The sequence below is a fragment of the Peromyscus californicus genome, unplaced genomic scaffold, assembly GCF_007827085.1.
Source record: "Peromyscus californicus insignis strain IS unplaced genomic scaffold, ASM782708v3 Scaffold_1__1_contigs__length_55948999, whole genome shotgun sequence".
NCBI lineage: Eukaryota > Metazoa > Chordata > Mammalia > Rodentia > Cricetidae > Peromyscus > Peromyscus californicus.
In genome coordinates, this window is record NW_026294492.1 from 53,132,333 (window position 1) to 53,148,405 (window position 16,073).

The following is a 16,073-nucleotide window of genomic DNA, read 5'->3' on the forward strand; positions in this document are numbered from 1 at the left end:
AGTTTACATTCATTCAAGGAATTCACTATCACTTCTTCATGAATATTATCCTCCTAATCTTCCTTAATCATTTTGATAACAGTCCAAGTTAATGAACAAGTGGCCCAAACTTGAACAGGGATCTTCCCCCTTGTTTATTAGCCTTTTCAATGTCCTTTTGGATTCTGTCCCATACCACTTCATCTAAAATTCCTTCTTCTGGAAACCAGGAATTATAATCATAAACATTTGCAAGCAATCCAATAGTTGTGGTTTTGATACTTGTGTTCCTCCTTACTCTAAAAAATGATGTGCTATATAGATATAAAGCAAAGCCTCCCCTGGTTTCTGCCACTTTATTCTCACTCACTTCCTTTTCTGTGGATCTTCACTCTCTTATCTCATAGCTGACTTCTGGTTCCTCATCAAGCACCACTTTTCACCACCCTAGAGACAGTAGGACCTGGGAGAATTGAGCCCATAGATATGGAGGACTAAAGTCTCATACAATAGCCAACTTTATTCGGAGGCCCAGAAAATTTATATTCTGCAGGTTAAGAAAGGTCACATGAGGAAGAAAGGTCTCATGAGTTCAAGCTGTATACAATGATAAAAACAAGCCACATGGGACAAAACATGTCTTTGCATACAGGCATATACATGATAGTTTAAGCATTTAATAAATAACAAAGCAAGCAATAATGTGTAATCTCAAGTGAACTCACTCCTACCCACTACACTTGGGAGGAGTGCAAAAACACATTCCAAGAACAATCTCATGTTTTGAAGAAACTGAGGTCACAAGCCTCTTGTCTTTTCTTGGATTGTTAACATAAGCATGTAGAATTCTCATCAATGACCCCTTTCTGGAAACCATGTTCCAATGGTACACCTAAATTAAATTTATTTTAATTTTAAGAAAAAACATAACATATACATGAAGAAGCTATTTTAAAAATATGAAGCATACACATATACAGATACATATATATCTGTCTTTGCACTACTTGCATACCTGGTGCCCAAGGAAGCCAGAAGAGTGGATCAGATCTCCAGAAAAAAGCTTTATAAGTAGTTCTGAACCATCAGACGTGAGTGCTAGGAACCAAACTTGGGTACCCAACAGCATCAGTACTACTGAGTCAAATCCCCAACTTGCCAATATGTCATTTATACTGTAGAAGATGGAGTTACACCATTACTGTTTCTGTCTTCTATCACTTAGAAAGATGAAATTCTCAACTATTTGGTCATTGAAGGAGTGACTGCTTTCTGTCGCTCTGTGAATGGACTCTGCACATTGTTTCTCATTGTTAACACAGTTCTCTCGATGTGAATGAAGACAACAAAAAATTTACTTGAGCCGGGCAGTGGTGGCGCATGCCTTTAATCCCAGCACTCGGAAGGCAGAGCCTTCTGTGAGTTTGAGGCCAGCCTGGACTACAGAGTGAGTTCCAAGAAAGGTGCAAAGCTACACAGAGAAACCCTGTCTCGAAAAACCAAAAAAAAAAAAAAAAAAAAATTTACTTGATTAGAGATGAGTCCAAATTATGTAGGGAAAGTTCCATAATATGATATTATGATATATTCTTTTTCAAAAAATACTTTATTTTTATTTTACATGCATAGGTGTTTTGTTTGTATGTACATATGTATGAGTGTGTTGGATACTTGGAACAGGACTTAGAGTTGTGAACTTCCATGTTGGTGCTGGGAATTGAAACTGTGTCATCTGGAAGAACAGCCAGTGTGTTTAAGTGCTGAACCATTCATAACCACTTTTTTTAAAATTTTTTGAGACAGGATTTCTTCATTAGAATTTCAACAATGAAACCAAAAAGTAAGCTGAGAAGAAAGAGGATTATCTGGCCTACACTTGTATATTGCTGTTCATCATTAAAGGAAGTCAGGACAGAAACCTAAATGGGGCAGGAACTTGGAGGCAGGAGTTGATGCAGAGGCCATGGAGGGGTGCTGCTTAGTGGTTTGCTTCCCATGCCTTGCTCAATCTGCTTTCTTTTAGATTCCAAGACCCTTCCCCATCAGTCTCTATTTTTAAAAATGCCTTATAGCAGATATTATGGAGGTATTTTCTCAATTGAGTTTCTCTCCTTTCAGATAACTCGTGTCACTTTTGTCAACTTGACATGCAAACACATCACTATTGAGCCACAACCCTTCCATTCTTATTCATTCCCAAGATCTCATATTAAAAACATAAATAGCTTTAATAAGTCCCACAATCTTTACAAATTCAAACACACTAAAATTTTTCTTTAAAAATATCCAATCTCACTAAAAATCCAAAGTCTCTATTAAAAGTTGAAGGTCTTTCAATTATGGCTTTTTTAAAAATCAAAGTTAAATACCTTCTCCCTTCAAGAGGGAAGAATCAGGGTAGTCACATTCTGCAAAACAGAAAAACAAACTCCAACAGTATAAATAACTCCACTATTAATGACTGGGATCCACTCACAACCTTCAGGGCTTCTCCAAAGGGTTTGGGTCACTTCTCTGGCTCCACCCTCTGCAGTTCCCACAACTTCCCTCCTAGGCTCTGACTGGTTCCACTTCACCACTGCCGATGATTTTGGTGGACACCCCATGGTACTGGTATTTCCAAAATGGCGGCGTCTTTGCTTCGTATGCAAAGTTTTACTTCTTTTATGAGGTTCATGGGATTTTTCTCTAGTATGTATTCTTTCATGATACTGAAGATGAGTCTTACGTGCAAAAGCTTTACCACATTGATTACATGCATAGGGTTTCACTCCAGCATGACTTCTTTCATGACTGAGAAGATTACTGCGAGATGAAAAGGCTATACCACATTGATTACATTCATAGGGTCTCTCTCCAGTATGACTTCTTTCATGCCGTTGAAGGTGACTATTATGTGTAAAGGCTTTACCACACTGATTACATTCATAGCGTTTCCCTCCAGAATGACTTCTTTCATGCCTTTGAAGATGACTGTTATGTACAAAGGCTTTACCACACTGGTGACATTCAAAGGGTTTCTCAACAGTATGATTTCTTTCATGCCTTTGCATACTACTAGGATATGCAAATGTTTTACCACATTGACTACATTCATAGGGCTTCTCTCCAGTGTGACATCTTTCATGTATTTTAAGTTCACTGGGACGTGCAAAGGCTTTTCCACATTGATGACATTCATAAGGTTTCTTCCCAGTATGAATTCTGGGCACTTGAAGATAACTTTGACATGCAAAGTCTTTATCATCTTGATTATAGTCATAGGGTTTCATTTTCAAATGCATTCCTTGATGTAATTGTAAAGAGCAACCAGATGTAAATGTTTTGTCACAGTGTTTACATTCACAGGATTCCTCTTCATTATGGATTCTTTCATGTGTTTGAAGAAACTTGGGATGGTTCAAGCCTTTTGTACATGGTTCACATTTACAACATCCTTTTCCCATATGAGTTTTTTCACTTCTCTGAAGAGAACTGGAAGAACTCAGAGTTTTACCACACTGATTGAATTCATAACATTTTCCTATAGTGTGAGTCACATTACATGTGCAATGTGAACCAGGCCAGACAGAAGAATTTCCACATTCCTTGTACTCACAAGGCTCTTTTCCAATGTGAGTTTCTTGATGTGTTTCCGGTGAAGTTGGAAATCCTATTAATTCTGTCCTTGTATCATGATCACCATGTCTTCTCATAGTGGGCACTACTACATATCTCCTATTTTTTCTGGGAGAGACAGAAGTACATTGCTTCTTTCCATATCCTTTATGTTCACATGGCTTGTATCCAGAGTGATAGATCATGTACCTATTAAAAGAATAATAACAAATAAAAGATTGTCACAATGGATTGACACAGTTTAACTTTTTGTGTCTCATAGAGATGTGGTATAGGGATTAAGGTCTCTCCATCACAACAACATCCTTGACTCTCATAAACTGCCCTTCTCACTAAACTTTGGTAAGTCTCTTCAAGTATATGAGTAACGCTAGCTTACCTAAGGGACAATTTGCTTATAAAAGGCCTTGGACATACCTTAATCCCTTAATCAATGTGAATGCCTTTACAATACTTGAATGGAATGAAATTAAATGGATATATAGCTCTACAACATGGATCTCAGGGGACTATGATTAATATGGTGACATCTGTTAGGACACTGTTTCCTTGTCTTGTTTCTCAAAGGACCACCTTGCAGACATAGACTACCTACCTGAAATCAAGGTACATGATGCTGTAAAAATTTATTAATAATCACAAAGCTATTATTATTTATACTGTTGCTTTTCATTAAATATCAGGGCACATTAAAATTTCTTCAGAGATACAAATCTATCACCTTGCACAAGAAACTTACCTTCCATGTCTTCTAGAACTTTGACAATGTTCTTCAATATTCTCGTCTTCCCATTTGTAGCCTAAAATATAGTACCAGAAAAGAATGATACATTATTGGAAATTATGCAAAATTTGAGTTATTATCTTCAGTGAACCTTAGAACCTTGCCTGACTTGTTCACCATATTCGTTCACTTTCACAGTCAAAATCACAGTGGATCACCAATGTCCAATAAAGGCATGTCCCCTTAAGTTAAAAAGGGAAGGAAAACTCACATTCTTACCTACAGCAGAGAGGTTCCAGTAGGTTTCCAGCATCACATCTTTGTAGAGACTCTTCTGACAAGGATCCAGCAAAGCCCACTCTTCATGGGTGAAGTTCACATGCACATCCTCATACGTCACTGCATCCTAAAGTATCCCAAATATGTACATAATAGAAATGTTGAGGCTGACTGCACTGAAAATGGACATTTCGTTGTGAATATAATTTCATAATTCTGTGTGCTCAACAAATTTATTTCATATCACAGAATTTCAAATGCAATTACCAAATCATTTTAGAAGAAAACAGAAAAGAAGGACCATGACCTTTATTTCTGGGCCCTCTGAACAGTACATGGCATTGCAAGAGAAATGCTGACTTACATATATAGAAAGATATGCAAACAGAGCAATAGTACTGAGTAAACATCAACTAAATTGTTCAAAATTACTGACATCAAAAAGTGATGGCTAAAATGGGCATGCTGGCACACACTTTTAATCCCAAAAACTCAGGAGGAAGAGACAAGTGAATTTCTGTGATTTCCAGGACAGCTTGGTCCATGTATTGACTTCCAGGACAGCCAAAGGTACACACTGAGACCCTGTCTCAAACAAAGAGAAAAAGAAAAAGAGAGCACTCGGGGCTTACTCTAAATTCCACTAATGAGTTAAAAATTCACTCAAGATATGTTCTTATCTCTCAGAAAACTGGAATGCCTCATTTAAACTATAAGGCTAATATGATAGCCTTGAGAAGAAATAAATTTTTTATAAGTTATTGCCTGACAGATTGAAGGGTTCTCAAAAACATTAGTGAGTAAAGGGTTATGCTAGAGAGAGAGACAGAGACAGAGACAGAGAGAGACAGAGAGAAAACAAACATGGTAGAGTATACAGAGGGTCAACAGTTAAAAATCATCTGTTGCTTTCACAGAGGACCTGCATCAATCCCCAACACTCACTTGGAGGTCTCAACAATTTGTAACTCAAATTCAAGAGAATCCAATGCTCTCTTGTGATTTCAGTGAACATCAGGCACACACAAGGTACATATGCATATATCTCTACAGGCAAAAGACTCACACACACATTTCAAAAATTTTTTTTAAAAATTAAAACATGCATAAAGATATGGAGAAAGTTAAACGTCTGCAACGTAATGACTCAGGAGATACGCATTAATGTCATGAATGCATGCCATCCCAGTGGGTAAAAAAAAAAAATGATATTTTCTGCCAAAGTTGAAAAGTAAAGAAGTGGGTAAAGTTCAGCACAAGAGCAAATGCTTCACATGTACAAAAACCTAATTCTACCAGGCAAAAATATGAAACTGAAAATATCAGAGCAGAAAAATGGCTTAGCAAGGAAAAGCAATTGCTTCTGTTTTATCTTATGTAATTTAGGGATGGAATCTGTTATGAGTGTTATGGCGTGGCTACATGAGAAGGAAGGGGGCTGCTCAGTTTCAACCACAAAAAGAAGACAAGTGTGGTCAGGGTAGAAATACTCAACATTCATCCCCAGAGACTAACATACTCCAAAAAAGCCTCTCATCCTAGAGGCACCTTGATGAAAACCACAAACCAGAGACAAAGTCTCAAATACATCTTCGTACTTGGGAGATTTTTCATTCAACCCACCACATTTTGACACAGATCATGATAGGCTCACACTCAATGCATACTGCAATTAGTCCACCACAAAGATCCCCATATTCTGAACAGTCCCAACACTGTTAGAATGTACAAAGTTTCTTCTCACACTGACAGCAGTCTCTTGACTGTGTTATCTTGTGAAATCAAAACACAAATTATAGCTACACAACACAAGGTACAGAATACACATTTCCTTTTCAAAGAAGTGAGGAAAGACTGGACCAAGGCAAGACTAAAACCCTGCTGGGCAAACACCAAAACCTGCAGTTCTGTGTCAGATACCTGGGGCTTCAGTTTCAAAGGGCTTAGATGGCTCTTCTTGTTTGAAACTTTTCACACATCTCTCTCATTGGCTACTTCCACTCCCTACATACAGCTATTCATGGCAGGTGTCTCAGAGCTTGGGTATCTCAACATCTAGTGGTCTCAAAATGCAACCCAAGCTTCATTTTCACACCTTCATATAATGAAGTATCACAGTCTCCTCACTGGGGATATGCTATGCCAAACAGGTGGCTATAACAGTGCTGAACTGAAAGCACAAAAGAATCCATAACATTTAAATTGTGCATGTTTACTCTTTCAATAAAACATGACATATCAATGATGCATCTACATGGCTTCTAGCTTTGGATTGACCCTGCCCCATTGGAATAGATCAACAACAAGTTCTGTATGAAGTTGTTTTCTGGGACTAGGAATCTTGTTTCCTTTTCTTTCCATAATTCAATGCTTGGCTGGGTGTGTTGTACTCTTGCAACACCTTTTCTATATTTCCAAAGTGGAGCAGGTGCCTTCTCTTTAATGGCCCTAACCTCCCTAATAATTACAGCCTCTGTTTCAACATGTAACTGCCACTGGAAACTACCTAGTGCTGTTTTTCTCGCCACACCACATAGGTTTCATTAACTTCAGCCCCTTTTGTTGCTCTTTTCCTCTATGGATCTGCATGAGTCATCAGTAATAACCAAGCCAAGAACGAAATGTTTTGTCAAGACAGTACATGACTTTTTAATTTAGCCTTACTCATTTTCACAGGACATGGGACGAATATATACAGCCAATATGCCAAAATATTACACAAAACATCTATCTTAGTTACTACCATTTTCCTGAGAAGAAACACTGTGACCAAGGTGACTGTTACAATGCAAAGCTTTTTACTTTGGGACTTGATTACACAGACAGAGGATTAGTCCATTATCATCATGAATGGTAGCATCAAGGTAGATAGATATGCATGGGGCTGAGACTAACATCCTGATACACAGACATGGAAGCAGAAACACTTGTCTTAGCTTGGGCTTTTTAAACCTGAAAGCCCACCTATAGTTTCACCTTAACAAAGAAGACAACCTACTCCCACAAGAGCATACCTCCTAATTTTACACAGTTAGTTCCACTAACTGGGGACCAAGCATTCAAAGATAGGAGCCTGAGGGTCTTGAGGAACTATAAACCATAAAAGAAATATAACCTAAGTAGAAAGAGCTCTAAAGGAAAAGAGTGAAAGAAACTGAAGGAAAATGGAGTAAGAACAAAGGAGAGGGAGAGAGAGAAACAAAAGGAAGAAAATAATTACCCCAAAAAGAGGGGAGCAGTACTTCTTGCCAGGTTACAGGCTTTATCAATGTAACCTTCCCTACCCCATGTAAGAAGAGATTAAATAATGCAAGACCTCCAAAATTAGATTTAAGTCCCTAGCTTTTCTCTGAGTCCATGGCATTATCCTTTCTTTCCCTCCCTATCGAGTTATCTCAGAGAACCTGGGAAACCTTGGATCAGGTTTGCTAGAAGCAGTGAAGTCAGTCTCTTGGTGTCTTCAATGTGACTGCTGTATATGATGCCATCTGGAAGACGAATTTTTAACTGGGTAGAAGTGCCTCACAAGGCTACTAAGGTTTTAAATTCAATTTCACTAGTTTAGCAAGTTGGATTCTGAAGGTCTTAAATTCCAGCCAACCTGGAGAGTCACAGATCCATCTGATCACAGCCTAGATCATATTCTACTGGGATAAAATGGGGCCAAGCAACATGTTATGTCTGAGGACTGAGGAGAAGGTGAACACCTGGAAGACAATGCTTGGCCTCCACAGTTATAATCTGAATGGACTCAACTGTCTCTGCTTGAGGGCACAGAATTCTTTCCTCTACTCCTTTGCTGTGTGGAGCCTACAAGCCTAGGCCATAGGTGCCATCTCCTCCTATATTCATGCTAACCTAATTAAAATGTCCTTTTAAAGAAATGGTGTAACAGTGCACATTTAAACTTTAAGAAAGGTGAGTCCCACCTGGACTTGTGCGTGATGGAGGATGGGAAAGTCTTAGCAGGGAGCTGAGCCAACCATGAAAAGAAAGCAACTTTGTGATTTGCAGCCATCTTGGCTAGTATATCAATAGTATATTATAAAAATTCAGAATTTTAGCTACTGATTCAACAAAAGACCAATAAAAGGTCAAAAAAATTATGCTACCAACAACAGAAAACTTATGGCAAAAGGTCATCATGAATAGAAAAGAGATCAACATAAGATTGAATAAACAGCACACACAGTGACATCATCTGACTTCAAAACTTTGAACACAACTACAAGATTGTATTGTCTGGGAAAGAATAAAGAGATCAACAGAACATGAGAGCAAACAGACAAGATAACAATTAAAATATAGTCAGTGTTGAACAATGTGACTAGAAAACCCAGTAAGTATGGCCTTACTAACACAAGTAACTGGAACACTGTGTAATTTATATACAAATGTATTAATAACACAGATTTTAAGATCTGTACAAAATTAATTCCAGTGGGATCCTACACCTGTGTTAAGTGGGAAGTTCAGAACTTTGAGAAGATAATAGAGAAACTAGGGCTCAGCTAGTCAGCAAATCTGCCTTCCATGGAGACAATAAAAGCAGTAGAGCTATGCTCTCTGCAAGGTGAGGTCAACAATAAGCATGTTTCCACACAAAGGCTCCTGCTCCCCATGCTCAGGAAGGAAGGCATGACAGGAACTCAAGCACATCAGGAACCTGAAAGCAGGAGCTGATGAAAAGGTCATTTTTTTCTATCACGTGGGTCCTGGGGTTGAACTCAAGTCATCAGGCTCAGGAGCAAGCACCTTAACCGCTTGCAGGTATTCTTTTTTTCATGAGTTATGACATCATATGTTGTTTTGCTGTGGGGTCAAGGTTTCCCTATATAGGCCTGAGTGGTCTGGAACTCTATGCAAACATTAGGTTAAACTTGCTTCCATCATTGTGCCTCTGCGACCTGAGTCCTGGTATTACACTGTGCACAGGCACACACAGCTGCATTTGGTTTAGGAGGACAATGTCCCAAGCAGTTCAGGCTGGCCTCAAGTTCAGTAAACAGCTGAGGTTCGCCTTGCATTTTTTCCATACCAAGCTCGGTTAGTTAACGATCTGCCTTCCACCAGGCGCAAGGAAAGCGGCGCATGCGCGCTCACAACATGGTGACGTCACAATAAGAAACTATCGGAGCACAGTACCCACATCCCTGTGTTCAGCCCCAGGTGGAAGTTATTTCAGAGGCCGCAGGACCCGGGAGTTGCAGGGACTGCAGGAACGTCGGGGGACTCACGTGATCACACCAGGCGCGGCGTCCAGCTGCCGGTTCCCACAGCCCCGGGACGCCACCCCGGCTCCCCCGACTCCTCCCCCGGTGGGGACGGCGGCCCCGTGCTCACCATGGCGGATTCCGGCAGCGGGTCACAGCGAAGCACTCGGAACACCAGAGTCTCCTCAGCCCCGGAGCCGCCGAGCCTGCAGCATGGCGGACCGGAAGTACCCTCCCCATTCTGACTGGCAGTCCTTCTGGAGGCCCTGATTGGCTAATGCGTCCAGAATGACAGGAGCAGTTCTCTTAGAAACAAAGTGTTGTAAAGAGACACAGCACCATGATTCCCAGCCCTGGCTTCCACCCCAGGCACAGAACTGTCCCAGACCTGCAGAGATTGGCATGCAGCAGAATTTCAAAGATCTCCATTTTATCTAACAGTCCCAACACTGTCCAATGTACAAAGTTTCTTCTGAAAATCTAAGCAATGTCTTAAGAGAATGTGGCATCTTGTAAAATCGAAACACAAATTATGTATGCCCAACACACAATGGCACAGAATACACATTTCCCTTTCAAAGAAGTAAGGAAAGATCGAAAAAAGGCAAGACTGAAACGCTCCAGGGCTAACACCAAATCCTGCAGCTCTGTTTCAGACATCTGGGGATTCAGTTTCAAAGGGCTTAGATGGCTCTTTTTCACTGCAACTTCTCATACATCTCTCTGTCTCTTTGCCTACTGCCACTCCCTACACGAAAACTTTTCATGGCAGTGTCTCAAAGCTTGGATATCTCAACACGTTATGGTCTCAAAATTGTTGGAATGAAGTCTCACAGTCTCCTCACTAGAGATTGGACTAAGCCAAACAGATGGCTGCAACACGGCTGAATGCACAGAGGGGGAAAAAATGCATGACCTTTAAATGTTGCATCTTTCTTCTTTCAAGAAAAAGTAGAACATAGATGATACCACCATGCAGGGGCCTGGCTTTGGATGGACCTGGCCCTATTGGAACAGAGCAGCAGCGATGCTGTGTGAAGTTGGTTTGGGGGACTAGGAATCACCTTCCTTTCCCTTCCATAGTTAAATGCTTGGCTGGGTAAGCATTTTTTTACAACACCTTTTCTATATTTCCAAAGAAGAGCAAGTGTCTTCTCTCTAATGGCCCTAACCTCCCTGATAATTCCTGCCTTCTGTTTCAGCACATACTGCCCTCTGAAACTATCTAGTGCTGTTTTTCTTTCCAAACGACACAGGTTGCATTAACTCCCCGCCCCCCATTGTTGCTCTTTTACTCTATGGACCTGCAGGAGTCATCAAACCATATGTTTTGTCAAGACAGTCCATTCCTCTTTAATTCAGCCTTACTCATTATCACTGGACATGGGCACAATACAGAGAGATAATATGCCAAAATATTACACAGACAACCTGTCTTAATGGCTTTTCTGCTGCTGTGAGGAAATATTATGACCAAGGTGACTCACACTGGAAGTTTTCTAATTTGGGGCTTGATGACAGAGGAATAGGCCACCATTATCCTGGATGGTAGCATCATGGTGGGAAGGCATGGCACTCAGTCACACATACTGATACAGAGGCAGGAGGCTGAGAGAAACATTTGGTTTGGTCTGGGCTCTTGAAACTTCAAATCCCACCTACAGTGACACACCTTAACAAACAAGGTCACACCAACTCCCACAAGGACACACCTCCTACTGCTACATCAAACATTTGAATATTGGAGCCTGAGGGTGGAGAGCACAATATAAACCATGAAAGGAATATAACCTAAGGAGAAAGAGCTCTAGAGGAAAAGACAGAGAGTGAAAGATATTGAGAGAGAGAGAGAAAGAGAGAGAAAGAGAAACAGCCCAAAGGAAGCAAGTATTTCCCAGAATTAGGGTGGATCCAGTCCCTCTGGCTTGGCAATATACTTCCTTAATATAACCCCTCTATTACGATCAATCCACATGAGTCTATTAAATGCATAACAATTTATTAAGATATAAATTTAGAAAATGCACTCACAATTACAGATTACCACCTCCTCTGGGCCATATAGTCCAAGGTCATGGGCAGAGCAAATATCACTATAACCCTCCCTATCCCATCTAAGAGGAAATTAAACAATGTGACACCTCCAAGCTTAGTTTTAAGTCTATCATTTGTCTGAGTGCGTGGTATTATCCCTTGTTTTCCTCACTATACAGTTCCCTCCGGAAACCTTGAAATCTTGGACTAGATATGGTGGAAGCAAAGAAGGCAGTCCCTAAGCGTGACTGTGGCAGATGATGCCATCTGGAAGCTGCATTAACTGTGTAGAAGTACCTCACAAGGCTACTAAGGTTTTAATTTTCATTTAACTATTCTAAGAAGTTTGAATCTGAAGGTATGATGGTTTATTTGATAATAGATTGCTGCAGGCTCATGATACACAGCACAGGTTGCCTGATAACTTTGTGGCACATTTTAAAAGGTTCAGCTTCTTCTATGGCACAAGAGCAGTGTAGCCCCAAACTCTCTCAAAAGGAGAATAGTTGTCTGCAGATGAAGGTAGAACCTTGCTCTGAAATCTTAAAAGTGTCTTCCGTGAGTCACCTATAGGGGACACCAAAAGGCTCCAAACAGCACCCCAATCTGCCACTGGCATGGGAAGTACCATCCAGTCTGCTGGATCATGGTTTAAGTGGTAGCACAGTAGCCTGAACCTTCTCCTGTTCCAGGCCACACACGATAGCAGCTTTCCATGTCACTTGGTGCATGTACCAGAAAAACCAACCCAAGTGAGGGATGTGCTGTCTCCAGAATCCAAACAGGCCCAATGAAAGTTGTGCTTTTTTCTTGGTGCTGGGAGGGACCAGGTACAATAACTTACCCTTCACCTTAGATGGAATATCTCTATATGTCTCACATCACTGAACTCCTAAGAATTTCACTGAGGTAGAAGGCTCTTGAATTTTGATTGGATTTATGTCCCATCCTCTGATTCACATATGTGTTACCAATGAGTTTCATGTGGTTACTCCCTCCTGCTCACTTGGTCCATTCAATATATCATCATTAATACAGTACAACAATGTGATATTTTATGGAAGAGACACATGATCAAGAACCCTTCTAAACTAAGTTATGACATAGAGCTGTAGAGGTAACATATTGTTGAAGTAAAGCTATGCTGCTGGCCTTGGCCACTGAAAGAAAATTGCTTCCGGTGGTCATTATGGACAGACACTGAGAAAAAGGCATTAGCCAGATCAATAGCTGCATATCATGTCAGAGGAGATGTGTTAATTTGCTCAAGTAAAGACACCACATTTGGTACAGCAGATGCATTGATGTCACTGTTAGTATTCTGACCCACCTAGAGTCCTGACTCCATCCTACGTTCCCATTAAGAAAAAACTTCTCTCTCTCTCTCTCTCTCTCTCTCTCTCTCTCTCTCTCTCTCTCTCTCTCTCTCTCTCTCCACTCTCACCAGAGATAGCACATACCTCTCTCTCTATCTCCCTCTCTCTGTCTCTGTCTCTGTCTCCCCCCCTTTAATAATAAAACTTGCCAAATGGACATTGCATGTGCCATGTTAATAACTTTCCACTGTGACATGCTACCATCCACTGCACCAGTATGGTGTGTCTCACCCACCGTAGGGCACCTTGGTCCAAACCCACCAAGGCCTCTCGAGCACCATTTCACAACATGAATAGTCATTATGTGATTGAGTTTTTGATAGTCAACTGTCATTCTTCATGATGCACCTGTCATCTGCACTGACCAGCGTTAAAGGGGGATATGATGCGAACCACCACTCTGAATCTTTCAAGTCCTTCATGGTAGAACTGATTTCTGCAATTCCTCCAGGGATGCAATGCTAGTTTTGATTCACTATTTTCCTTGGAAGACCCAACTCTATAAGAGTCTATTTAGCCTTTCCAAACTTAATAGTCCTTAACTGGACAGGTCAGGGATCTATTAGGAGAATTCTGCCGACTTCTGTGTGTGTGTGTGTGTGTGTGTGTGTGTGTGTGTGTGTGTGTGTGTCTGTCTGTCTGTCTGTCTATGTGTACATGCTACTGTGCAACCATGGGAGGGCAGAAGACACTTCCAGGAACCCATTTGTCCTTCTGCCATGGATACCAGGGACTGAACCTAGGTCCTCGGGCTTGGCTCACACATTTTTACTCTGGACCATCTAGATAACCCTTCTTTTTTGTTGTTTTGTTGTTGTTGTTGTTGTTTGTTTGTTTGTTTGTTTGTTTGTTTGTTTGTTTTTCAAGACAGGATTTCTCTGTGTAGTTTTGGTGCCTGTCCTGGATCTCACTGGCTGACCTCAAACTCACAGAGATCCTCCTGGCTCTGTCTCCCGAGTGCTGGGATTAAAGGCGTGCACCAACACTGCCCAGCTTGCTAACCCTTCTTAATGGTTTTTGCTGAATAATGTTACATCCACTGCAAATTTTCTCAAATTCATGTGTTTGACAATATAGTTGTGTAAAATAATGAAGTGTGTAATAATGAAAACAGTAGTATTTTCTATGTGAAATGGCAGTGACTATGAGGGGACATGGCAGTGAACATATTCACCAGATTCCGAGAAAAGCAGACAAAGGACAGGTGGGGTGGCTTATCAGGCAAAGGCATTTGCCATGAAGCCTGATGACATGAGATTCATGTCCTGGCCTCATATGTTGAAGAAGAGAATCAGTTCCTGTGAACTGTGCCCTGATCACTCCATGTGCACTGTGGTATGTGAAGCTGTGCACACACACATAACCCCCACTCACTCATAAAATAACTCCTGCAAGTTATCCCGACTTTGATAACTTGCACTGAGAGGCACATGTGCACCCAAATACACAAATAAATTAGTATAATTTTAAAATAAGAAGGTAAGCGAACAGAAGAAGCATTGTCGTTGTGTAAGCTGTAGTAGCTCCACAGTGAGGTCAGACAGTAGAGGAAAGCTCTCAGGGGGACATCTGGTGGAGAGGGCAAGAGGGCCTTGTACTCACGGAGACACCCTAAGAGAACCAGGAATGTTAACCACACAGGGGTGTCTCCTCAATGGAGGAGATGAAATCAAACACCTGCATTCCATCCAGAAAGCTAAGAGTGGGTTTTGTTAATGACCTGGTGACCTTTTGGCTGTCTGTGGAAGTAGACCTCACCCAAATTCCTCAGAATGATTATCCCAGACTCTTCCCTCCCTAGGCCATTATTCGTCTTTAAGGGAGGTGTCACACGTGCTCCATGGCCCGCTGACATCTATGTTATCTTGGACAGAGGCCACACTAGATTTTAGGCCGTTTGGCTATAGAACCCCCTTTCATGGTCACGTGAACTTTTTCAAAGGGTTTCTATGTAGTCACAGCCTAAGCTTTATGGCGCACCTGGAATTCTACTGATTGAACTAATTGTACCCTGGAAATCTTTTCCCAAATTGAACCATGTTTGAAATATGATGACTATTATCTGCCTGGCATTAGACACCCAGAAGTCTGATGCAGGTTGACAAAGTCAATCTACACTAGGTTTCCATTTTTATCTCTTCTAGAATGGCAGCCCCATATTGACACTTGTAGGGTCCCCCACAGGCTAGAGCCTCCTTTAATAGGAGGTCTCTATGTAGGCCTGTAAACAGTGATTTGGTATTACAGCATCCTGGTTGTTTAGATTTGATCTGACAGGACACCTCTGTGGGGCTCCTATCTAGATTGCTAGGGAGAAAGCATATCAATTTGCAGAAAAATAAGTTTTTTTGTTCGTTTGTTATTTGAGACATGGTCTTTCTACATCGCCCTGGCTATCCTGGATGTCACTGTGTAGACTGGGATAGTCTAGAACTTACAGAGATACTCCTGCCTCTCCTTCAGAAGTATTGGTATTAAAGGTGTGGACTACTATGCCCAGCTGGAAAAAGAAGTTTTATGGTGTGAATTGTCTCTACTTTCTTTTTTATTTTTGTAAAATTATTATTTCATCTACATTGAACTTTTTTGCCTCTATAACGGTCTGTGTACCATGTTCATGCTCACTAGCAGGGAGGCCTGATTGGGAGTCAAAAACCCTGGAAATGGAGTTACACCACAGTTGATAGCTACCATGTCATCCTGGATATCAAACCTGGGTCCTCTGAAAGAGTAGCCTGTGCTCTTAACTGTGAGCTATTACTCCAGCCCAGCTTCTCCATTCTGGACAAGTTTTCCTGACCTAGGCAGCCTGGGTCACTAGGAGTCAGACTCCTATTGGTCATTAAAGAG

At 41.0% G+C, this 16,073-nt stretch overlaps 1 protein-coding gene across 1 annotated transcript; it reads right to left on the reverse strand.

Moving 5' to 3' along the window:
• Positions 1–479: 479 nt before the first annotated feature.
• On the reverse strand, positions 480–10,038 carry LOC128115873 (zinc finger protein 120-like). Its single transcript, XM_052747008.1, has 4 exons — positions 9,944–10,038; positions 4,601–4,727; positions 4,337–4,397; positions 480–3,786 (listed from the first exon to the last, which is right to left on the reverse strand). The coding sequence occupies exons 1-4, from the start codon at positions 9,944–9,946 to the stop codon at positions 2,358–2,360; spliced, it is 1,620 nt and encodes a 539-aa protein (XP_052602968.1). The 5' UTR covers positions 9,947–10,038; the 3' UTR covers positions 480–2,357.
• Between the last annotated feature and the right edge of the window lie 6,035 nt (positions 10,039–16,073).